Here is a 26673-nt window from a genome sequence, read left to right as displayed (position 1 = left end):
CAGACCTCAAAGTGTAGTGATTTGTCAATAATAGTTTGAACTGAAAGATTTTTTTGAAGCCTTCAATATGACTCCCCTGTCTTCTTATCTGTGATTTGCTCTACAATCAGTGAGTGTCTTTTATGTGTTTGTTGTTATTGTTCAAAAGTTAAAAAATAAAATATTAATATCATAAAGGCCAAGATACACACACACACACACACACACACATAGGTCTTATATTGTTTTAACTGTAGACTTCTTTATGAACAATTGGATCTTTGTATGCCATCCAGTTGGCTTAGACCTTTTTGTTAATTGGAAAAAGGGTGAAAGCTGAAGATGGAAAGCTAAGGAGTATAATGAAGGTCATTGTGACATCTTTTGCTTTTTGTCACTTACTTTTTTCTCTTCTGGACAATCTGGACCCAGACATTGCTGATACTGTAAATAGGTTTTCAGAGCTAAATCTGGACCTGATAAAAACAGTCCTATAGAGTGTGTTCTCCCTCAGTCTTAATCTTTTCTGTCATTTTTGAACCCTTGGGGGCAGCTTCAAGACAAAATATGTGTACTGACAGTCTGCACAATTAAATTGTTGTTCCAAAGTCTATGTTGCTAAAAGGATTCAGCACAGTGGTGGATGTCTTTGTTTTTTTAAACATGTCAAAGGCTATTTGAGAAAAAACACAAAATCAAGATGTTTTGTCCAAGCATTTAGAATTCATTCATTACTGCAGGTTAACCTGTGTTTCTGCACAAAACTTGTTACTTTTGACTGTTCAAAAACATCTCATTTAATTATCTCTGACTTGGAATTTTACCATGTGCTGTTTACATACTGCACGTTAAAGTATCTGTGGCTCACGTAGTTGAGCATTCATCCAAACATGTGCAATGACAGCTTCCTATGTGGGGATCAATTCCTGCTTATGCAAGCCCTCGGTGAAAATGGGGGGAAAATCACTGCCATGGAAGAAAAAGAAAAACAAAGCAAGAAGAAGCAACAACAACAAAAAAAAAACAGACAAATTAGCTCTGAAATGATACCTGCAGAAACATACAGGGAGAGGGGGACAGAGAGGGAAAAGCACAACTAGGATGGAAAGGAGTCACAATGGTAATGATGTGCAACAGTGGCATATAAGAGGAGACGAGCTCAGTGCATCAGGGCCTGTTTCTTCTTTTATGTTTGAGTTAAAGGAGATATGTGTATCCTGTATGCTGGTCAAAATAAAACTTGTGCTCCTTACAGTATTACTAGAGCCTCCTTAGCACAGCACTAGATGTTTGCATTGCAAATTTCAGAGGATTCTGAACACATTAAAATGCTGTGTTACAACTGTGCAAACAAAGGCTTTAGGCACTAAATAAATACAGGTTCAGGGCTTAAAATGACTGCCTTGTGGTTTGGATGTTCAGGCCTTTTTAGGTTTGTTTGAAGTTTGACTGATATGCTTTGTCTCATTTTACAGAGAATTATAATAGGGTATCATCTGCAAAGCAATGGAAATTTATGGTTAGGGTAGATATTGGTTGTAGTATGGCCACTGAGCAGTCCAAAGCTGAATAGCAAACTAAAGTGCATTGTGTTATGACACGTGTTGATCATAAAGCAACACTGACTACTTATAGTATTTAAGAAATCGTGTTTAAAGAAAAAATGTTAGGTTAGTTACATGTAAAAGAGATGTTGCAATATTGCCAGAGATTACTGAATTGAAATGTCCCTATGCTGGTCTTATAAATGGACATGCTGACAGTTAAAAACAAAGAAATGGACCAAATAACATGCATCAGAGCCTTGGTCAGGCAGCCTTGCAAGGCTACAACAACATGGTTTCCTGGCACCCCACCCACAAAATCAACTGTATAAAGCACGGCTGAAGAAAATCATGCCAAAACATTATGCATGTCTTCTAAAAGGCCTCTGAACAAGAAGGTTGTTTTAGCAGTCGGCTGCAGCATGAGGAACAAGTAAGGCCTTTTTTTTTAAATTTGTAAACATGATACTTCATTTAATTATTAGCTTTCACTTTTACAATGCCTTATTAAGGATTCAGTGGTGACGCTCAAGCTAAACATTATTTCTATTTTGTTTATGGATACTTCTACAGAAACATTAGATGTTTATTAATGTCAGTTTATGTACTGTAGCTTTAATTTCCAGGAACTGAGTGTTTGTAGCCCAGCACTTTCTAGCTGCATTTTAAAGTAGTTTATAATATTCTCATTAGTATGTCTCAGCATGGCTGACCTGGAAGTGGAGAGCAAACCAATGGTGGTTACATGAGGAGAATCTCATGCTATGAACACATTTATCCTTAGGAACAAGCAGAAAATAACAAAAATCTGGGACGACTATGTTATGAAAAGACAGCCAGCAGGCACAGGGTGGACTTTCTATTGAAGCCCTGACCATTACCATTCCCACTCTCACCATTGTGTCATCTCAGCTGATTCATATATCTTTGATCATCTTTCAGTCGTGACACATTTCAAGGAAACAGCAACAAAACAGATAAGCTCTTTCATACTCTGGTCTAGATCAGAGAACTGTACAATGATAACAATCACATGTCTGCTAAAAAACATCCATCAGCAATCCATTCAGTGCTTCACTGGATTCTAGACTATATGCCCACATGCGTTCTTGCCTTTTGTGGCCAATGACAAACAGTGAGTCAATCAAACCTGCTGCTGAGCCACTGCTGTGCATGCTGAAGCCGCAGATCTTTGTTTTTCCCCATTATGCAGTGTGGAAAGATAGATCATAAGGTAATGAGGGAGATCAAATGGCATGACACAATGTCACCTGTTGCCTGATCTTCAGAACATGGTAGAAGATGCAAAGTGGAAAGTAAGGAAGTAATGAAAGCAGTGAGAAATGCAGAAATGTTTAATGTCCTTCCTGAGGAAGGAAGCATAGATAAGGAGCCATATAAAATCTTATTTTGAACAATTTGCAGCAAATATTGAGACATTATATAGCTGTCATCTAAGCATCTAGAGATGTGGATATTCTCTGTATATTCCAGAAATGAACTATGTCTTACAAAGAACAAAGACAGTGTTTTAGGTATTCTGAAAAGATTTATGTGTCGACTATATAGCTTTATTCATGCTACGCAAACCAAATAAACTATATGCTGTAAATATTCAATCACTGACATCCTGGTTTGATGACGTTTTGACTGGCAGGTTAATGAAAAGATGGAAATGGCAGTGAAGACATTTTTTAATCTATTTTTGGATACTTTTAATCCTTAACAACAGGGAGAACATAAAGGACAGAAGAAGGAAAAACAAACTGCAGCGGTTCTCTTTGGAGCATCCATTATCTTTTGTCATTTAATCAATAATGAGGCGAGTCCCTGCGCATTTTACCCCAAAGGTTCATTTGACCTTAATTTTGAATATTGAACACACACACACACACGAACGCACACACACAGGCACTCAAAACATAAGGAATTGATTTCCTGAACTACTCACACCACCAGGGGAGATAATATTCTCTGACATTATGTTGTCAATCACTGCCTGTGACGTGAAAAACGCAGATGCCAATACGAGCAGGTCTTTTCACAGCTTCGTGTTTAGCGCTATTGTTATTTATTATTTTTTTATGTGCTCAAACGCTGAGTGATGGGTTGGCTTTTATGCTGTAGCTCATGAATGGCACATGCTGTTTTGTCAGAGAAGTTGCAGTGATATTTGAGGAACAGGCTTTTGTTCAACAACAAAAGACACTAAAATATCTTGACAAATATCAGTTATCAAGGACAAACTTTAATTTATGACCGTACCTGCAGAAACGAATTACTCATGAAAACGCCGGATAAATTAAGTGCTACTCTTTGTTGAAAACTGATCCATACTTTATTTTTTTCATGCCAGAGAGGCAAAATGAATCTGGTCCAAACCATGTGGGCACAGCAAAGCCAGAGATTTGACAGTTAGTACTAATTAGCACTGGAACACATTTACATTTCTGCTTTTGTACTGTCACTACTAGAACAATGACAAATCACACAGAAGCGGTGTCAGAGGTGTTGATGAAGTTTGCAAAGCCACAAAGTAGTTTGAAAAGTCTGCTTTGTTTATTTGATTAAGCTGAAAAGCCTTGGCACCACATTAGGGCTGAGGAGAGAAAGAGGGATTAGAGGTTTCTGGATAAAAGCTTAGTATAATTATTATCACATCTTCAATCTGCAGCCTGGCAGGTATTCTGACTCATAGCCCAGAGCATTTTCTCCATTTTAATTATGATTGGGATGATCAGAACATCTTCTTTTTAAAATGTGTTTCATAATACAAACATTGAAGTGAACTTTTTCAAGTTGAAGGGCAGAGTACTCAGAATAGCAGGGTGGAATAAATGAGTTGTTAGACCTTGAATAAAAGGTCACATGGCTTATCAGGGAGGAAAATATACAGCTATAGTGGAAAATGATTACCTGAACATGCCACATAATTGATTCTGATTTCAGCATGTAAAACACTGGATATGGTATCTATGCAACAGAAGCAGGAGGACTACACCTGTGGATTTTAATAACACGCTGAACTGTTACTGTCTCTCCACAGGTGAAATGCCAGTGTTCTTGCTAAGACAGCACTGGATCGACACTGCCGCGCCGCAATCTTATGTACACCCACTTTTGCAACAACAGGCTTGCCTGTAAGCCACCGTGTGACACAAACGGCGCTGAAAAAGATGATTGCATGTCCCTCGTAAAAACAGCAGTGGAGAGGCAGATACAGTCACATGGCTGGAGATCATGACTGAGCTGAGCCAAAAACCACCGCCGACAATCACCCCAAGGAAAGTGGGATGTGTGCGCGTGTGTGAGCAAAGAAGATTTTTTTTTTTTTTGAAAAGCAGTAAACAAGCTGGACAGAGTAGCCTGCCAAAACCGTTCTTGTGAGTGTTACTATATTACTCTGAGCTCACATGAAAGCAATAATAATTTTAATACGTGATTTTCATCTATGGTAGCGGTTAGTCTGTTGAAGAAAATTTGTTCTGGTCATTTGATTTCTCTCAGCTTTAGTCAACCAAAACTAACAAAGCAGACTTACAAAGAACACAGAAAACCTATATTTAGACTTTTAGTCTTTTTAACATTTTTAAAAATTTCCAGGCTACAGCATTAACCCTCCTCTTAACTAATGTCATTCTTGTTCTCGTCTCAGTCTTACTGCACCTACTTGTAGCCTTATTTGCAGATTAGCAAATCTTTCACAAGTTCAACAACTTCTTCACTGTCTGGGTGTTTTGATGAGATCACATTACATTAATCCTGCTCTCATTTCTTCTCATTGAGCCAAGTGAAACTGACACAGCAGATTCATAAATCTCAGCGCAATCCCTTCATGGTCTGATAGTTTGTCCCAGCCGTTGGATTGCTGTCTGTCTAATTCTGAGCATTTCTTTCAGCAACTTGTAACATCAGATAACACAATTGAGATAATCATTGAATGCAACCACTGTTAAATCCAAACTTCACTTCCATATATCACTTCCAAACCACTGATATTTTGGGTGGCTCAAATGAAATATTATACTATTCAGGACATAATTGCAGATTGTTGAAGAGTTCTTTAAAAAAACAAGTAATCAATAAGGATTTTCCATGATTTTTTACAGTCACTACTTACTATAGGTGAAAGTAATATTTAAAGTAGTTTATGCAGTCTTTAGCATAAATTCGCTTAGCAGTTACTGTAGGTCTGGTTCAACACAGTCTTTAAAATCCCAGGAAACCGTTTTCAGCTAGTGACTCTAGTGAGAACAACATCAGATTTTCAGAACTCAGCATTATCCTGACTCACTATGAATGCTTCGTCACTAAACCAGTCGGACTGCCCTGAGGTGCAGGTCCCATTCCCTCTCTTCTTCACCATTGGAGTGGTGAGCCTGGCTGAGAACTTCCTGGTGGCGTTGGCCGTCATTTGGAACAGAAACCTCCACTCGCCAATGTACAGCTTCATCTGCAGCCTGGCAGCCTTTAACACCATCGCCAGCCTCACTAAAACCTGGGAGAACCTAATGATTCAGCTCGCTGAAGGGGGACACCTGCAGAAGAGAGATTTGTCCATGACCAAGCTGGACGATGTGATAGACTCCCTACTGTGCATGTCCTTCATTGGATCCTTTTTCAGTTTCATGGCTATAGCTGTTGACCGGTATGTATGTATGTGTGTGTGTATGTGTGTTTCTATATATGTGTGTATGTATGTGTGTATGGATGTACTGTATATATGTATCTACTGTATTATGCAGAGCTTGGCTAACAGAAAAACTGAACATGACCATCTGTTATATTTTTTAACTATGAGGTTTAAGTGAATGAACTCACATAGTTGACCTCGTTTAATTTTGTCATAATGCTTTGAGTCGTTTGTGCAAATCAAAGAAAAACTGGTTTCATTGGCTGTAGGTGAAAAAAAAAAAACAGTGGAGTTCACACTATATGATCTGAACAATATGTGATTTGTCTGAGCTACTTGCTGCTGAGTTGGACGTATTGAGCTGTTTGACAGTGGATTTTGTGCCCTATAACCAATTATCCTCTGCCCATTTTAAAACTCAAAGCATCAGACTAATTAGGACTCTGAGGAGACTTTGGAAAACTTTTCACTTTTCACTCTCTAACCCATAGATATACAGCTTATTAAAGGCGTGCTGCAGTTCTGTCTGCATGTATAATAACAAATCATGTATATACTTTACAGACCTGACAAGTTTTAACTTCAAGCCAGCCATTTATGTCAGATCATGCCAGCATGATAAAAAAAAACATGTAGTGACATAAAAGGGCCTATTTTTAATTATTCAAGTGAACATTCAGCTGACTTCTGCACCACAGGACAATAGAAGTTCTTACAGTACAATTCCTCCAGGTCCAACTGTCAATGCTTGTGATTCTACGCGGTGTGGGGTGGAATATTTAAGAAGCCTCCCAGAAGTGGCTCTGTGCTCTGCTTGCAAGAGATACATACCCCCCCCTTTGTAGCCTTTCAAGTAGTAGGAGAAGGGTTTTCCTCCTCCTACACTACATTGCTCAATCTTTTTAAAGAAATTAAAACAAATCCAAGTCATTCATGAATTTTGCCTTTGTCTGTAGGTTACACCACAATAAAGACTACTCAGCTATTCTAGAAGACATAAAACAAAAGGAGAAATAGAAGAACAGTCAGCAGCATATCAAGCTGCTCGGCTTCTGAAATGCTCTCAGTAGGAAACGGGGGCCCTGCAGAGAACTGAACAAAATAGCATTTGAACATGCAGCGTTACAGATCTGTGCCCATTGGAATTATGGGGTTAGAGCACTGTTTTTAGCGCCCACTCTCTGTGTGTAAATTTAAGAATTGTTGTGCCAGGCCAGATGGTGGTCATCAGCCGCTCGCAACTTGGCGGACACCAGCAAACTTGTCAGTGTCTGCTGACTCGTGTTTGACACCAACTTTTACTTTATCAAGGACACACCAACTTTTATTTTCCTTTTATTCAGTCTAAGTTTGATGTATTACGGTTGGTTTACCTGAAGAGGACATTTAGAAAAGGTTGTCGCATATGAGTCGCCACAAATTAACATAAGAATACATGCGCATCAGGTGTTGGTTGTCTTCAGTGTTCCTACTGGTGGTGCGAATGCCAACAGGAAAAAAGCCACTGAAGTTCCAGTCCCTAAAACAGTTTGATCCATAAATGCCTATAAACTTTGCTGCTAACTGTATTGAAATGCTTGCGCAAAGCTCCGAATATCAGAGAGCCAGCTGCAAAATGTGCTGCATTCACAAACTGATGTGTAATCCCTAGATTGCATACAACAAACAATAAGGAAACGCAGATGTCATGATGAACAGTGGTGCTTTCAAAATTTGTTATACAGCATTTGAAGACTGGAAAGATTATCTTCAGTCTTCACTCACAACTGCAGCACCAAGCATGAATAATAAAATGTAAGCAATGTGATGACTTTCAAAGTCAACCACATGTTCACTGGTACTGATAACACTGAGCAGCCATGAAATTCATTGGTTACAGATGCAGTCCATTCATAAATCCTCCCAACTCTTTCTGGTCTTACAGTCTCACAAAGCTTTCGTTCACTTTAAAGCTGCGTTCTATGCTTCTTGGCAGTTCGCAAGAAAAACATGAGATGAAAGATAAGCACTTTTTAAACTTCTGATTGCTGACTTGTCCACAAACAATAGCCATTTTACACATTCAGCAGACAATGCATAGTGTTACCATTAATTTGGAGTTTGTGCTTGCACTGGTGTAATGAATACATGCCCAATATTCATTTGCCTTTTAGTTAGTAACTCATCATAGTTAGTAACTTATAGGTTGCATTAGTCTGGTGAGTTCACAGCTTCAACAAAGACAAGCACATGCAGGTCTTGGGTTGGCACTTTGGGCTCAATGAGAATAAGGTTAACATGAGAGTGAGAGCATGTGAAAAGTCTTGGAGCCAAGGGATCTTTTTTCTCACATTACACACAGTGATGCTGAGTTTTTAACATAAAAATATCATAAGCACCACATTAAAGGAGCTATTCATTCATATGTTGACAATGACTCTTGGTCCCATGATTAGGTTTATGTGAAGGGGGCTGCTCCCAGGGACAAACCCAGAGACAGCTATTGCCTAGCTCTGCAGTTGCCTTCAGCTCAATGAAGCTCTGTATCATCAGCCCAGTGCTTCAGTGTCGCCACCCACAATTGCACTGCTTGGTTTACTCTTGAACCCTCTCACAAACTCAATTTCGAGGAAAGGTAGGTGGCTGCTTTCAGTGAAACAAAGCTCTAAATTTCTGCTGCATGCATACCTGACCCGCACCAGACAGCAGATAAACACAGTTACCGAGCTGGCGATGGCAGTCATATTGGAGCAGCTGAAGCCAAAGAGAACAGAACAAAAGCATAAGAGGGTGAACGACTTACAGTCCGATGGCCAACTGAACTGTAACGTTGCATATCTGCTAGATGTTTAAATAGCCCAGAACTACTTACTGCAGGTTTCATCCCCAGTTTGAATAAATTACGATTTGAGCAGAGAATAAAATTATTTGTCTTCATTTGCAGTTACATCACCATCTTCTACGCACTGCGATACCACAACATCATGACAATGTGGCGTGCCAGAGTGATCCTGGGTGTCATCTGGGCAATGTGTGGGGCATTGGCTGTGCTCATGGTCAAATTCTTCACCTCCAATTTCATCATGATCTGCTTCATCAGCGTCTTCGTCATCTCTTTCACGATTATCTGCATCCTCTATGTGTACATGTTGATGCGGGCACGCATACATGCCAGGAAAATTGCAGCTCTGCCCAGTAGCGGTGGGGGGAGGTGTCGGAGGCAGCTGTGGTGGAGGAAAAGCATGAGGGGGGCCCTGACTCTAACCATCCTGTTCGGGGCATTCGTGGTGTGTTGGGCGCCCTTTTTCTTCCACCTCATCATCATCATGGTGTGCCCTATGAACCCGTACTGTGAGTGTTATCGATCGCTGTTCCAGCTGCACGTGGTCCTAATGATGAGCCATGCCCTCATCGACCCGGCCATCTATGCATTCCGCAGTGCTGAGCTCCGACACAGCTTCAGGAAGATGCTGCTCTGTTCAGACTGGAACCAGTGCTCTTAGAAGCATCACATTTTACACCCTTGATTTGTCCACAGTGAGAGTTGCTCTTTACCCGCAGACAGTACAAAGACCAGTACTGCCAATGAGCTGTGGTTGCTGAAGACAATCCTGCAGCTAATTATTCACTGTTATGGTATTACCAAGTTCTTGAAGCAGGCTACATTGTTTGGTTCCTGTATAACAAAACCTGAGGTTAGGTGGTTTGGTTTTAGGCAGAATGTACCAGATTCTGTCTGCGGTGTAACAAAGGGTCAGAGAAATTGTCTTTAAAAACGGCATTTAAAGGCATCATACTTAACAACAAATTGTCAAGTCAGCAGTAAAATCATTGGAATTTAATTAAGCAGTCTGTCCGAACTCCATGAAGTCAGCTACGCAACAAAGTATAGCTCCCATCCCCCACAGTCCGTTTCATGTATTTCATTTTGGGTTGCTCGCTCTTTAGGCAGCAAGAACCAACAGGTATAAACTCTCTTTTCTACCATTTGCTATCACTATGGGGAATTTACGGAGAATCTGATAATAATAATGAAACTGTAATGTTGGTTTAAATGTCTTTATGTTGGATGTTGTCTGTCTTGGTGTTTCCCTGCTGCTGCACAAATAATTGTCCTTTGGGGACAGTAAGGTTGTTGTGAGCATGCGTGCATTTGCATGCTCTTTCTGAAATCTCCACGTGTTTGCGCATGTTTCTTTGATTAGATAACTGTCCTCTGTTCATCTTCTCGCTGCCTTGTTGGCTGTCTAACCCTCCATCCCTCCTCTGTCATCCTCTCCTGTCGTGGATGCTACCTTATTTTATTACACGTGTCAATCTGTTCAATTATTTTTTGAAATAGGCCTTTTGCACCACACCCACGTGCATTTTAATATTTATATTTTCTAGAAGCTACAGTGTTAGTATTCATAGGTCCACAACAGAAGGAACTATCTGAAAACAGCTTGGATTTTACTTTTGCTTTTATTCAGGCAACACATTTGAATAAAATTGTTCATTCAAAGCAACATGAGCAACACTGAGATCAATATTTATCACTGTAGCTCATATTTAAATGTCTGCATGCCATCACCTTACTATTTACTAGCATGAAACATGTTCCCACAGCTGTTAACACAGTCTCACTGGACACAAACATATGGGCATGCAAATGGCAATCGAGACATAGGCATTGTCCAGTGTCACATCACAGTCAGCTTCTGTTTCTGTGGAAACCAGAACTGAGTACTTGACAATCAACAATAAAAATGAATGAATCATTTTGCATAATTGCACAGACATTGGAGAAAAAAAAATATACATGTCATTAGGTTTAATAAAAGCACTTTGCCATATAGTGTGTGTTTGTGTGTTTGTGTACTTGTTTGCTCTTTTTGTCACATTTCCAAAACACTCACTAAAAACACTAATAGAAGCAACAATAAGGCAATTATATAACACAAAACCGAAAAAAACATCAATTTTGACCTTTTTTCTTCATGTATGCTTAAAGAAAATTTTGTCTATATGCAACAAATTGCCATTAGTCAGTCTGAAAAATGAAATAATAAAAATGGCTCTTCTATGGACCACAGCAAATTTGCATGACTTTAAGGAGCAGTTTCAGCAAAGGATTGAGTTTTGTTATGCCAAGGTTCTTAGTGGAAAGGTAGGTGTCGCCATCACGGAGAAAGAGTGCGTGTGAGGAGTGGGGGGGGGGGACAGAATGAAGAGGGGAACAATTACAGAATGAAGTACTTACAAAAAATATTGTGAATATTCGGACAGAGCACATTCAGATTCCAGCAGAAGCTGCTGGGCAACTGAGCGCTGGCCTGTTAACAGCAGCAGGGAGACACTGTTGGTGGATGACAAGTGACACTCTGTTAAAGTTCAGCGGCACTCAACCTTTTCCCACTTACAGATAACAAACAAAGCTACCTGTCTGCAGCCACAGACAGGTTACGTGTTAGCTGTTTCTGAGGTCGTCGGCAGTGTAAATAGATTATTAGAACATGATGTAGTTGGATTGGACTTAAGGAATGCGACGCCTGGTGTTGTGAATGCTGTGATCACTCTTCACGCACATAGATGCTGTAGTTTTGTGCTTGTGTACTGTATTTGGTTTTAAATGAAGTATTCAAATACAACTATGCTGCTCACATTATAACCACTAACTCTCACCTAGATGTGGTTGTGCTTTAAAGGCACAATGTGTTTAGGATTTAGAATGATGTTTTCAATAGTTTGTAATCACCTGAAAATCAGAGGTCCTGCGTTTTTTTTTTTAGCTTGGAATGAGTCTTTTATGTATCACTAGCCAAGACAAACCAAACACTTGCTCTGGGAAGAATATTTCAAAAGTAACAGTAGTATTAGCTGTGTTACACAGAAGCTATGGCCTATAGTGTTACATTCTAAACAGAGTCACTAAATTTAACTTTGTAAAAAATGTCTAAATATGATTATCTAAAGTAGACTGATCACTTCATGTACTGCCAATCAATGTGATCGTAGATAACAATATGGCACCAAACAGACACCAATGGCTCTATAATACTTGGAAACGGAGGTCTGGGTGGTGGTGTAGATGTTGCAGATGCCACTAAATCTTACACACAGCACCTGTAAATAAAACAATATGTCATATGTTGAATTTTACTTTTTGAAATGTTATTAAAGCACATTTAACTTGGGCAATCATTGCTTGCACATTTTGGCCTTGTCACATGATGTTGTAATGCTTTGCATCAAAAATAGGGCTGAGTTGTAGGTTTTTAACAAAAAAGATGTTTTCTAACCATGGCAGGGACTTGTCTAGAAATGTTTTAATAAACTAGGCCACCAGAAACCTTTTCAAATTAAATAAAATATTTAAAGTAAACAGCCAAACGTTACTTCGATATAGAAAACAGTACCTATACTATGTGTTCTTCATTTATTCTGAAATAATTAGAAATGATTACAACATTTAACTCCAAGCAGTAATAAACAGTTGTGCAGAAAAAAACGAAACTGCTAAAAAATTATGAAATATCTTTAATGTACATGATAAATCTTATAAATTAGTTCTTCCTCAAATTTCTTGCCTCAGTTCTCCCTGTGCTGAAGATTCTACGTTAATTTATAATCATAAGCCGAGTACTGAACCTAACCCCGCTTGACTATGGCAGGGGTGGCACAAGGGGCTGGGGGAGTCTCTGCGGGTGCTTTAAATTATATGACTGACTGCATACTTTGTGTGTAAGGTACTGTATTTCCGCTGTAGTAGGTTGTGTCATCTCTGGCTCATAACATTATCTTGCTTTAGAAATACAGAATTTCGCAAAACAAAAAAGTTACTAAATGTGTTTTCTTCAACTAAGTGATTTAATGTTCAATAGTTTTTAACTGAATAATCCAAAAATGAAACACAGCTACACAGGAGGCCCTTCTATGAAGCTGTGTTGCAGATGTTTCTAAAAATAGTACAACAAGGGTATGATTCATATGGCATTTTCTATGCAGTATCACTCCCCAACCCCATGTGAACTGACTTTGTGTAAGTCCAAGTTCCTCTTTAATAAAAGCAGCAGCTTTTTATTAAAGAGTGATGTCATAGAAATATGGGCAAGGGCATCGGGTTCTCTTCAAAACTTCACCCACTTGTTGTTGACTTTGCTGCCTCCACCAGTGCTCTAAAGCAAAACAGAGTAGCCATCATGTGAATCCCAAAGCATAGTTAAAAACATGTACAACAGCATTTGATGTTTACTATTAAAATATCTACAGAAGAGGGATGAACCTAAATCCCAGTTAGAAGGCCAGGCAGAGCTCAAACACTTTTCTGTTTGATGCATTTTCAAATGGTCCAACGTAGGTGTAATGTATGTAGGAGACTAGCTACTTTGTGTTCTTGGCAGATATATTCCCACATGCTGAAAGTGTCCCCTATCCAGTTAATGCTGGACAGAAGACAAAAATGGACTTGACTATACACTGTATTGGCTGAATCTCACAAAGTTATTCTCCAGTGTTGGATTCAGAAGTTCTGCCTTCCTCATCCTGTCTCCTCAGTCTATGTCTCTGACTACTTGCTGGTCAGAGCGCAGATGTTACTGCAGGCATTTCTTAGGCTGTAACAACAGATGATCTCCTTAAAAGTCTTCCTCATCTCCTGACTCCTGAAGGCGTAGATGAGTGGGTCAATCACAGAGTTGCACATGATGAGGATGAGGTACATGTTGAAGTGGGACATGAAGCACACGCAGTAGAGGTTACGTGGACAGGAGATCATTAGGATCAGGTGGAGAAAGAAGGGAGCCCAGCAGACGACGAAGATCCCCAGCAGGATGGTGAGCGTGATGGCCCCCTTCATGCTGGCCCGCTGATGTATAGAGTTGTAGCCAGGCAGGGCGGCGATGCGCTTGACGTGCGAGCGGGCCAGCATGAACATGTGGCTGTAGAGGGACGCCATGATGAGGAGCATGGCGAAGAACATGGAAACCAGGCAGATGATGACAGGGGTGGTATCCGAGTAGATGATGAACACAATACCACAGCCTGTGCAGAAGGTCCAGATCCCTCCAATGATGCAGCCTGCTCTCCTCACTGTCATGATGTTGTGGTACCGCAGCGCATAGAAGATAGTGACGTACCTGTAAATGATGATGTACACTATGTTGATTTCTAAAGTAATTTTCCAGCAACAGTAAAAGATCACTGCAGATGCATTGCTATATGCTATAACTATATGCACAATAACACTGCTGCTATTTGCTTTTGATTAATTATCTTTGGGTACCTAACCCTTTAAGTCACTGCAGAAATATGGTTTCATAAATAGTGCTGAGCTATTCTTAATCATGTCCCTCAAAGTTCTATTGAGGTTGAGACAAACTGAATCACCAGGTAATCAGAGTGGGTCAGGGATAGTTGGAAAACAAGCATGGCCAGGGTCCATGATGACCAGGTTTGAGATGTACTAACTTATTCCGATAATGAATGTCCTGGATCTTTTTCTCCCCTGTCCTGAACAGAGTACACACAGCCAGTACTTGAATAAAAGAGCTATGCTTTAAACAATAATTTGAATTCTTTACTTAAGATAAAGTACTAAATACATAGTTGGTCAAACAGGTAAAAGTAAAGCTAATTCTAATTATTGTCTGTACTAACAGGTGGTTATTCCATACGGCTACATACTCATTTCATAAAAGATCAATGGCTGGTCCCTTCAGCGGTCGCCCCAGATCCGCATGTTGATTTGGCATGAGTTTTTATGCCAGATGCCCTTCCTGCAGCAATCCTCCCATTTTATCTGGGACCGGCACCGAGGTCGCCCTTGGTGGCTGGGTAGGGACACACCTGGTGGGGATGGATTCAAACTCACGGCCTTCTGTATTCCAACCCAATGCTCACCAAACCACCAGGCCCCCTTGTACATACTCATTTAATGCTCCATTAAGTGATCTATTAATGTACTTAAGCATAGTACTTGAATGAATGAACTTGCCCTCTCTGGATCTAATTAATGTTATTTAATGAAGGAGATTCTGTGGTTCTGATCCAGTGTTTCCATCAAACTAAATGACACCGTGGCTCAGCATAAAATAAATTCAGTGCACCCAGTTAAATTAGGAGAGAGTGTATGTTTGATAATTAATTAGCGACATACATTAAAGCAGGCAGCATTAACGGTTTTTCTTTTTTTCTTTTTGCAAATAATTAATAAATAATAAAGACAAATTATTCATTAACTCTGTGACGCCAACTCCATTGGAGTTTTCAGAACTACAGAAACACTCAATAATATTTAGTCTAGAGCACACATCTGACAATTTAGGTCTTTAAATCCCTCACAGAATTAGTGACAATATCCACATCATTTTAGACCTTGACAGTCCCCCTTGCTTTGCCCTGCAGTATCCATGGTTCCTGCCTTTGCCATCGCCTCACACTTCCCCCTTCCCTCTGGTTTACATGCGGCTCCTTCCACTGATTGACTCACTCCGTTTAAATAACAATCAGTTTCCCGTAGTCAGCGCCAAGACTCAAGCCCTTTCTTTGTTTTATCACTTCATCTTGAGTGTTTCATTTCTTCACTTTTTCTTGTTGTTGTTTACCTTCCTGAATTACTTTAGGTTGGATTTTTAGCTTTCTTATACCTTCTTATAGGTTTTCAATGCATTTTGTTTGCCCAAACGTATTCATTGCACCCTGCCAAAATCACCACTAATGCCATGACTGAAAACTAAGAAAAATGTGAATTTATGTGTTTGTTTGTGGCCTGGCAGGACAAACCTGAGTCATTAATCATGCACAGTGACTCCAGTGAGAGTGCATTGAAGACTTTTATTTAAAACTGCTTATCTTGTCTAAATAATGATGGGTACAAGATTGTGCTGTTCACCGAGGGCTATGCTGAACAAGGATTTAAAGACAGATTTAAATGTGCTGTATTTATCCATACACTCCTCCCTCCATAATTACCTGTCCACAGCAATGGCCAGTAGGCTGCACATTGAAGCAACAACAGAGATGCAGATCATGGAGTCAAACACGTTGTCCATTTGCCGGATGAAGTGGTCCTCCACCACCAGTTGTCTGTTGCTCAGAAGGTAAATGATTATGGTCTCCCAGGCGTTGGACACACTCACCAACATGTCTGCTACTGCTAGACTGTAACAACCAGACACATTTGACCAGGTCAAAACTTGATCACGGAAGTACTAGTACTAGTACCGTACAAAGTGTTTATGGGTATCTTATCAAATTCAGACCATTTAATCAAAATAATGTAAGGGAGACACATTCAGAAGTTTTAAAATGAAAAGACCAAAGAAGCACCAGGTTGTGTCTACACAGCCTCTGAACCTGCGTTTTTTTTTGTTTTTTTTTGTCCTTTCGTCTTATCCCGTGAGTTCAGGGTCGCCACAGCGGATCATCGTCCGCATGTTGCTTACGCTGGATGCCCTTCCTGATGCAACCCTCCCCAAATTCTACCGGGCTTGGACCGGCACTGCACAGCTGGGGATGGGAATGGGCTGTTAGGGGTTAAGTGTCTTGCCCAGGGACACTTCAACATATAGCCAGGGCCGGGGCCTCTGAACCGGCGGTGCTATGTGCTAAATGCTCATCATCAAGGGAACTTCATAATAACAATGCTAATGTGCTAATGTTCACCAGGTAATGATTACTATGCACACAGTCTTAGGATCATTGGAACTGGTGCTCTTTTCTTTTACGATAAATAGGGTTATGTTGGATTTATCATACCATGACCTTAAGATTCACTGGGGCTTTTTGCAGCCCAGTGTGAAGTGGTTGGGATGAGAGTCAGCACCTCCAAGTTTGAGGCCATTTTTCTCTGTCAAAAAAAGGATAGATTACTGTCTTCATGTTGGAAGTAATTGCCTCGAGTGAAGAAGTGTAAGTGTTTCTAGTCTTGGTCATGAGTGAGGTAAAATAGAAAGTCGCATTGACAGGCAGATTGGTGCAGCTTCAGCAGTGATGCAGAGCTTCGTCCAAACCACTGAGGTGAAGAGGGAGCTGAGCCAGAAGGCAAAGCTTTTATTTATCCAGTCCATCTTCGTTCCACCTTTCACCCACGGTTATGACTTCTGGGTAGTGAGCACAAAATACTAGTAACCAAGATGAGTTTCCTCCATAAAGTGGCTGGGTTTAGTCTTAGAGACGGAGTACAGGGTCCATAAATTATGAACTTTGTTTGGACTGGGAACTTCTCAGGATTCCCCAGGTAGAGCAACAAAAAGTTACTAGAATTCTTTCTTCTTTTCTTTACTTATCTTTTTGGCCAAATACTGCATATTTTACTTTTGTTTGTTTGTTTGTTTGTTTATGTTTTTTGTTTTTTGTTTTTGTCTATTTTTTCTTTATTAGGTTTCCAATTGGCTTTTTGATTTGAATACTCTTAGCTAACATCGACTCACTAAAAAAACTTCCCTGCATGTTGATGGACTAAGAGCCTAAAGAAAAGATCCAACCCAGGGCTAAAAGTCCACATAGGAAGACCTCAGCTCTCCTGCAGGTGGAAACCCATGCTGCCATTTGTGAATTAGCAATGCACCCAAAAGTAATGGTCAAAAAGAAATTTTGAACTGACAGGGGCTCATATTACAATCCAGTCGGAGCCCTGTTTATTTTGGCCCTTTTTCATCCATCCACCCACCCACCCACCAACTCAACCCCTGTTTCATTATGAAACATTGTCATCCAGCCATCACTATGCCTCTTCAAACCGTGTTAGGCCCAATAACCAAACAGACTGCTGGGAACAGCTACACGTCCGTGACAAACAACACCCAGTGGCACCAAGTGGACCCTCAATCAAGACTGATAAGTTAAGACAAGTTCAACTCAAAACAATCAAAACAATGTAAGTGATGAACACAGAGGAATGGCAAAGCTTCCTAAATTACACAAGTAAAATGTTAAAAATAATAGGTCAGCCTAAGATACTGTATTTTGCAATGTGTGTACAAACTTCACCTGCAGACAAAGAAGTACATGGGTGAGTGGAGGTTCTTGTTCTTTACTATGGCTGTGATGACCAGGATGTTCTCCAGCAGGGAGATGATACCCAGGATCAGAAAGACCTGAAGAACAGAGAGAAATAAGAAAAGCTTTGGTAAATATTTACTCACTCGAAAGGTATTTGAGCAACTCTCGCCCTCCTTAAAAAACCTTTAAAGTGAGGCTCGCCCTTCTAACCAATCAGAGAAGGGCACCTTGTTCTAACCATTAGACATCAAAGACTTTAAAAATGAATCACTATTTTATTTTAAGCCCTTCATTAAGAGTCCTATGCGAAAACTAGCTTGGGTCTCAAAAGTTCATAATTGTAGCTTTACAGAAAGTGGCTGTAGCAGAACATAATTGAGTACCAAAGGGCACAATAGAATCATATTCTAAATGTTTAATATTCCCAATTAAAGATCAAAGAGAATTTTTATTTTATTTTCATGGATTGTGGTGTTTCGTACTACACAGACCTCTACAGCAATGTGGACCTGCTCGCATGCTACAGGTTTGGATGTGCTGGTCTTGTCTGTCAGCAGCGGAGGGGACAGGGTGTAGTTCTGGTGATAGTAGGAGTATGCCAAGGTGGAGTTGGCCAGCAGTTCCTCCTCCTGGTATGGGGACTCATCAGACGCATTCATCCCCATTGTTGCTCTAGTCCAGATCCTTACGTTTTTGGTGATTATAGCATCTTTGATGGAGGCTGCAGAAAAACAGGTGTCAGTGAGAGCCTGGGCCACATTTTGAAATATGCATATTGTCTCAGAAATGTTCATAAGTTTTATTGTATTTGTTGGGTTTTGTTTTGGTGGTTGTTAGAATTCTAACAAAACAATAATGCAGTTTTATGTTAAGTTACTTGATAATTTTGGGTGAAGCAAACTTCACTTTAAATACAAAAGTTAAAGTTGTCCACTAAGAAATAGATCGTCTTGATTTCAAAAAGAAAGAGATAAAGAGATAAATATAATAAGGCAAAGTTCAGCCCACCCAGCTACTGTAAATAAGATTGAGCTGGTTATTTATAGTACTTCATTGATCCCCACTGGAAACCCGATGACACATCAATGATGGTGTAGGCGAATGAAGAATGAATGAATATTGGTGCTAGTCTCATGTAAATATCAACCTATGGCCAGCACTTTGCTAGACGACTAAAATTGGGGGAAACTATTACTACTAGCACTTCTGAAGCTCACTAATTAACACATTTCATTTGTGTAATCCTTAGAAAAATGCTAATTAACAAAGTAAATCTTCAAGCTTAATTTTAAATATGCTCTTAAAACACATTCTTCTTGGCGTTTAGTTTGGCTTTTACAGTTATTTACTATTTTTTAATATCTATAATTCTTTTATGTGTTTTATTTGTATTCATGTTTGTGTACAGCACTTTGGCCAACTGTGTATATTTTAAGGTGCTTTATAAATAAAGTTGGATTGGATTGAAAATGGTCACATACGGTGTGCTTTTGTACCTACTGCCACTCAAAGCGCTTTACACTGCTTCTCATTCACACGCACTCACAATCACACACACACTGATGGGGGAGCCACTAATGCAGCTGGCCAATACTCACCGGGAGCAACTAAGTTGGGGCTCAGTGTCTTGCTCAAAGACACTTTGACATGTGACCCGAGGAGCCGAACCAACACAGTCACCCCCCAAACTGAAGGTGTTTTACTGGACTTGTTCTTTCTTTCTAGGGTTCCTGATGGAATGGATGTCTCGTAATCATCTCACAGTGATTACAACACATAATTTCTTTGTAAAGTGGGCTAATTAGCTTAAGAGGTGGTAGATTTAGTTGCTTTTGGATACTTGATGTCTTCCAGGCTTTGTGTTAAACTAAGCAGCTATGGCTGATGCTTTATCCAATATGTACAGATGCTTAGACTGGATGAGGTCAGATGAGTTTTGCAAGCTGTTTCTTAAGCACAAGAGAGCTGGAAATGAAAAGATGAGAAGCAAAACACAAGAATCAAAAGATGCCTTTCACAATTAATGTGCCATTATATGTCAGTTATAAATGTAGTGTCAGCTGACCAAACAAAAGCATCTGAAGTTTGTTGTTGGGTTATAAAACGAGAGACATAAGGAGGCCTGCCATGACACTCCTGCGGCAAGTGAGCGGGCACAAAAAAAGCCTGTTATGATCCTGCCCTCAGCTGATGGGATGACATCACATCTGAGTTGCATTAACAGCAGTCAAGAACCTGCACTATCTCACAACACAACTCATAACCCCACTAACAGACCCCCCAGGGCTGTCAGATGACACTATTTAAGTTACCTAAACATATGCAGAGAGTGAACGTAAAGGCCCTTAGCTTCCCCCCAGTTATGTGGCACATGAGAGCAGCTGACAAAAAGGGATTAAAGACATCTATACAGATCGAAGTCAACATAAAACCAGCGAAGCTAAGTTAAGTGATGAACTTAATTCTGCATTATGCCCAGCATAGCCCCTGTTTGAACTGCAGTCTGCGGCTGTATGCCATTATCCAAATCCCATTACAAAGTGACACTGGAGCTTAGCGGGCACAGTAATTAACCTACGCTAAATGAAAAATCCATGCCAGTTATAATTGTGAATAGTAAAGACATTTTACTGCTGTTATACATGTACTTTGAACACAATAACCGTAGGAGGAATGAATTAAATCAAAGGAAGGGAGAAAAAAAAAATGTTTTTTTAAGTAATAACTGGCAGAATTTGATTTTTCAAAGATGAAACACAATTACTGTAACTAAAACGTATGGATTAACTTGAAACTATCATTAACATCATTACAATATCATTCAATTCATACCCTATAATTCAAACCTCAGTAACTGGAGAAGTCATGGATCAATTTGGATAAGTTTTATTATACTTTTCAGCAGAGGCAGAAGTATATAAATTCTAATTCTTAACTCAAGTTAAGATATACATATAAGTTATACAAATATACAGGCTCTAGTTTTGTTAAAGTACAAATAATCCTGACTAATAAAAAAACAGTGGATTATATTGTAAATCTGTCCTCTGTTGATGACATAAATGTCAAAGTCTTGTTCATATTTTTTTGACAAACTCTGAAAGGTGAAAATTAGGGCAGAAGGGTTTGGTATATAGTTATAAACCATTTAAAAAGTGCCACAGCTGATGTTAGGGCTGATTATCATCACTTTATAAACAGTACTGACAAATTGGTTACACTGTAATTATAATATATAATGTTCATTTGGTTTGGTATTAGTCCATAATAAAGAATAACTAGTAACTAAAGCTGTTAATAAATGTAGTGGACTAACAGTAAAGTTCCCTTAAGTGGAAAGTGCAACTGTAAAGTCCAACTAATAAAATTTTAGTACAATACTTGAGTAAATGTACTTTGTTCTTTGTTACCTAACACCTCTGATTTACAGTACAGTTATATACAGTATACAGACTATTAGGATCCATGATCTTATGACTAAAAATAAATCTATGTTCAGTCTTCAGCTTGTTAATGTTTCCCTTATATAATGCTGCAAGATAGCAACAACGGGTTATTATTTACCATCTGTCCAACTCGCATGCATTGATGGGTTAAAGTGTGTTTTACATGTCATGCAGCAAAGAACAGAAAACACTTTAACGCTTTCTGTAAAAAAAAAAAAAAAAGTATTGACCAAAAAAACTGTGCTTTTGAGGTAAAAAGCCTCATGGGTCTAGAGTCCCACTTAGCCAGAACATTTCTGTTCAGAAAGAAACGCACTAAATATATTTTGGCACACAATGCGGGAGCACTGCACTGAATGCCAGTGTTTCCTAAAAAGTGCTGTTCTGTGGCAAGTGGACTTGCTTGAAGTTCTTGAAGAGGTTTTACTTGTCATCGGAAAGGCTTCTTTAGCTCTAACCGACTGGCTAAACAGGAAGCCTAAATAACTCTGTGGGGTCAATCGGTCATCGTCACTTTGATGGACACCAGGGGGATACTGTCCATTTGCCACTGAACAGTTTTTTTTTTTTTAATAACCATGACATGGATTGCTGAGAATCTTGAAAAATGGCCATCCAGTAGCAAGTTGTTAGTAGTTTTCAGAGCATATTTATGGTTCAGCAGGTCACCTACTACCTGCCAGGGATGTTATAATCAAGGGCTGTCGTAAATATGACAGAAGTAACAGTCACAAGGAATAAGCTATGGTCCACACAAGGAGGACATCGGGGTGGATAAGTGTGGAGTAGTACTGTGGAGAGTACTCCATCAGTAACATGTTGGCACCTACAGATTGTTGATGATGAACATTCCAGCTCATGTGTGAATTGGTTCATTACAGCTGCCTGGTGTCAAAAGTTCACTGACAGTTATAAATGCAACACCTGCTATATGTGCTAACAACTAAAATCACTGCATGTTCAATTTTTCATGAATAATTTTTAGACACTCACAGCACTGGGGAACGTGTGGTCTGCGCATGGGACATAATGAAGTAATTAACCACTTAATTCAGTGTTTTCCTAACAGCATCAAGAGTTTCTGTTGCCTAAGCCCAACTAAAGGTGACGTGGGGACCCCTGACTCTAGACAGTTTTTTTGCACGTGTATTAGCTTCCTTGACCACTGACTGTGGTTCAGTCGATGAAATAAATGTTGAGCTTTATTCAAACCAGTGAACATAATCCAGCTATGCAGAGAAATGCTATTAACAGCTAGAAGGTAATTAGAAAACCAAATTACAAGCCAAAGCCTAAATATTGACACGTCATGTGACGTTCTATTACGCTTAGTTAAAAGTCAGAAGAACACATAGGACGCACTTTAGGACAATAGGACAATACTGAGACAGCTCATCTTTCTGATAGCTGTGAGGGTGGCCCTGACTAATTACCTTCCAGTAGTATTTTCAATAGTAAAATTGAAATAGACACCAACAGATGGAGAGTTGGTGAAACAGTTTGTTATGGCAGAGGAAGATCAGGAGCACGACCCTAAGTGACGACAGCTTAGAAAACGATGGACTAATTCTTAAATGGACTGCTGTGTCTTTTTTTAATGAGTATAACTCAGTGGACCCCCTCCACTCACATTTAAAAACATTTCACTTGCATCACTTAACCGAGCATGCTGGCAGATTGCGGGCACTAATTCAAGATCAAGGTTCAGCGGGAAAACAACTTTGATAAACTAAACTTTCATATTTTCTGTATGTTGTCATTTGCTGCACAAAAAAAAAAAAAAAAAGGAATCTTAGTCTTTAATGGATACAACAAAATACTAATCTATGAAGATGCCTTTTTGTTACCAGCACAGCACAGAGTGACTCATTAATGGGAGGAAAAAAGCCTGGAGGAGCTTTGATCTGTTAAAAAACAAAGGCACACTATGGAGATACGTCTGTATTGGATTCATAGGCGGGTTAAAACCTCCTGTACTCCCTGTTGTGATGTGTTCGCATGCAGGCGTCTGTTTTGTACTGCTCTGATCTGACTCCTGTGGGAAGATATTACGTCTGATGTAGGGAGAATCTGCAGCACATGATGTGTGTCTGCTGTCATGTGAAGATGTCAGCATTGTACAGTATGAAGTGGGCTTTTAGTTTCTTCACCATAATGTGTCCAACCTTCGCATCAGGCACCACCTTTTCACTAGAATAAAATTCTTGTCTGTAGTTTGTCTGCACTAACTCCTTTTCCTCTCGATTTGTCTCTCCCTCTTTGTCTTTCTGTTTGTGACTGACTCTGACCCTCTACCCAGGGGAATCTTCTGCCTCTTTTAAAAAACCCGAGGGCACCACGGCCCCCACCGCCGTAATCATAACATCAAAAGAGAAATGTTGAAACCTCTTTGTGGAAAGCTAACGATCACCTGACTATGAAATCCCACCATGGATGCACACTGTGTTCCTAAAAGGAACATCTGGACACAGTTGTTAGCTCCTAACTGTCTCAGCCCCCACACACAGATTTTATATTAGTGGGAACAGAACAGCTCAAACAGAATACACGAGCGCGTGTTAGAATTCTAGACATACTTTTGGGTTTCAAGGTTATATTTATTTGTCAGCAAAATAACAATAAAAACAAGTCAGAACTGACTTTCTTCGGTTTGTGTAGCTTTAGAAATGTTCTGCATCATTTGTTCAGCAGGACAACATCAACTATTCATAACTGATGTACAATAAATATAATTACATCTGATCACACTGAAATATTAATCACAGCAGTAGACCAACTTGTCAAACTGCAGAGTTACACCATCTGACAGAGGAAACAATATCTTGGTCTCCTGTTATGCAGCATAGTTTGTAGTTAAATCAGCCAAATACCTCAGGTGAATTTAAGGATAAAAATTATGGCCCGAGTTCAAAATGTACATTGCACCTCCTCGATTATATGAGGTGACGATGTTCCAATATGTAATCTGAAATACTACAGCTGGATCACAGAGTAGTTAAATATTCATAATTCACATAATACTCCTAATATAAAAAATATGAAATCTGTACTGCATTCATACGTAGATGGGTAGACCCGTGGTCTGTCCCATGATGTGACCGATTCCATGACGACAGCAAAACACAACCTTTTCAAAGGTTGTCATGGCTACATTGTAAAAACAGTGTAATTAATGGCTTTTTCCCACCGATGTAGCCAAAATAAAGCTATTATCACTATTCAAGTCATGATCCTGACACTTTGGGCTTGTATCCTCATTCAGCCTAATACTAGCAACAGGTTCACTTGGAGCATTATCTAAATATTCCGCTGGGAACCCCTTACATCAGCCTTCACTTTCATCATGACTTCATGTGCCTGCGATACAGACAAATACCAGACTGATCATTGTAGCCACATGGAAGCACTGGCACCAGCTGATTTCTTTATGACATGGATAAAGGTATAGGCTCCTTATTCAGTCGAAATTTTGTGGTGATCAAACTTCCAACATAACCAACTTCTTGTGAAGGTACTTGATCCCTGAAGGACCGTGTACATCCAGAGATACTGAGAGGAGACTAACCTCAGTATAACTTGCATGTGAAATCTTGTCGTTGACACATTTAAATGATTTCACAATTCAAATCCTTGCACGCTGAGAACAGATTTTATCTGTGTGTCTTGATCTGTGTAATACCATGCAGATGTTTTCCATTTACATTCTGTTGAAGCTGGCAGAGCCTGTTGAGTCACTGTTTACATGAGCTTTAATAAAGTGACTTGCCATACATCTCTTCCTCTGCAGGTGTTACACAGAAGCACACCGTACTGATGAATGTGTCATAATCCAAAGTAAATAATATAACGGACGGACATTTTACGGATGTATGGAGTTTATTTTTTTCCCCTCAGCATGAAACGTGTTTATCAGGAGGCAGATTCAGCAGCTCCTTGCCTCACACGAAGTGATGCCCCTTGCTGCTTCTTTGCCACCGTGGCTTTGTGGGAAAAAAAACACAAAACCAAAAAACAACAAAAAAAAAGGCATTTTCTCCATATGGCATCCATTGGACTGAAAGAGCAGAATGTTTACCAGTGTAACACGCTTGGCATCTGTTAGGATTTCTTTATGCTAATGAATGTCACGTACATTCATTAGATTTTAAGTTACATTACTTCTTCATTACTTTTTCCTACATTGGCTGAGGGATTTGCTGTGCTGGTTTAATGCAGAGCTGTAAGCAAATGCAGGAGGCCATTAGACTGCAGCATCTGCTCCTCTCCTGCTTTCTTATTAGTAGCAGAGCAGCAAAAAAGAGCTGCTGCCTGATTGAGGGTCTTTTTAACAAGGTGCTATGAAATCAATAGTGCACATTTCACCGCAAAGCACAGCCATGGCAAATGAAATCATTGTATATTCTTGTGGCGGCTCAAACGAGAAATGGGCTGTTGCCAAACTTTCTGGGAAAATGATGGATTGAGGTAAATGTAAAAAAAAAAAAAATCTGAGAAAGTTTTTTATTTTCAAAACATGTGGTGACAGCTTCAGGTCTGTTAGGATGTGCATAATCCAGTTTGGTTTTCATGGACAGTGTTGGTAACTTGGAGTCACACATAATGTTAACCACCTATATAATTACTTCTTTATTTATAATACAATGAGTATGCAGGAGTCTTCTCATAGTACCCTCAGCAAAAAAGAGAAAACACAATCTAAATATCACACAGCTACAATATGTTCAGTCATGGACCCTTGAAAAACTACTAAATTTACTGCACAATCTGCACAAAGAACAGGCAATAACAGGAAGTTTCCATCATTATGAAGACCCAGCAAAACAAAATGATATAATATGGCAGAGGCACAGCCTATTAGAGAAAAGCAGCAATTCTGTCAAATATCTGACAGTTTAGACACAAATGAACATAATAAATACAAAGATGTCTTCCAAGGTGGTGGTAAAAATCCTTCACGAGTGAGGAGACAGAGATAAAGAGTGACTCACCTCTCACAGAAGCTGTGACTCAAATCCTTCCCACAGGAGACTCAAATGGACTGGATGATGCCTCTGTGGAGCATCAGACCAGTGGATATGTGCATCGTGAGAGTGGAGATGCTGAGCTGAGA

General features: G+C 39.6%; 2 protein-coding genes across 5 annotated transcripts; one reads left to right on the top strand and one right to left on the bottom strand.

Moving 5' to 3' along the window:
• The first annotated feature begins 1859 nt into the window (after nucleotides 1-1859).
• mc2r (melanocortin 2 receptor) lies at nucleotides 1860-10292 on the top strand. 2 transcript variants are annotated; one of them, XM_067511512.1, is made up of 4 exons: nucleotides 1860-1956; nucleotides 4570-4906; nucleotides 5843-6171; nucleotides 9080-10292. In XM_067511512.1, exons 3-4 carry the CDS (start codon nucleotides 5963-5965, stop codon nucleotides 9636-9638), a joined length of 768 nt encoding a protein of 255 aa, XP_067367613.1. In that variant the 5' UTR covers nucleotides 1860-1956; nucleotides 4570-4906; nucleotides 5843-5962; the 3' UTR covers nucleotides 9639-10292. The 2 variants fall into 2 exon arrangements, with proteins under 2 accessions (XP_067367613.1, XP_067367612.1); XM_067511511.1 differs by having other exon boundaries at nucleotides 4570-6171.
• A 2246-nt stretch (nucleotides 10293-12538) lies between these two features.
• On the bottom strand, nucleotides 12539-26673 carry mc5ra (melanocortin 5a receptor). Of its 3 annotated transcripts, XM_067511509.1 has the most exons (6): nucleotides 26552-26659; nucleotides 19716-20082; nucleotides 18609-18838; nucleotides 18106-18212; nucleotides 16087-16275; nucleotides 12539-14252 (listed from the first exon to the last, which is right to left on the bottom strand). In XM_067511509.1, the coding sequence occupies exons 3-6, from the start codon at nucleotides 18780-18782 to the stop codon at nucleotides 13685-13687; spliced, it is 1038 nt and encodes a 345-aa protein (XP_067367610.1). In that variant the 5' UTR covers nucleotides 18783-18838; nucleotides 19716-20082; nucleotides 26552-26659; the 3' UTR covers nucleotides 12539-13684. The 3 variants fall into 3 exon arrangements, with proteins under 3 accessions (XP_067367610.1, XP_067367609.1, XP_067367611.1); XM_067511508.1 differs by lacking the exon at nucleotides 19716-20082 and having other exon boundaries at nucleotides 26552-26673; XM_067511510.1 differs by lacking the exons at nucleotides 16087-16275; nucleotides 19716-20082 and having other exon boundaries at nucleotides 26552-26673.

The sequence above is a fragment of the Channa argus genome, chromosome 7 (genome assembly GCF_033026475.1).
Source record: "Channa argus isolate prfri chromosome 7, Channa argus male v1.0, whole genome shotgun sequence".
Lineage (NCBI taxonomy): Eukaryota > Metazoa > Chordata > Actinopteri > Anabantiformes > Channidae > Channa > Channa argus.
The sequence above is the reverse complement of the archived record's forward strand: the minus strand, read 5'-3'. Positions and strand labels throughout refer to the sequence as shown.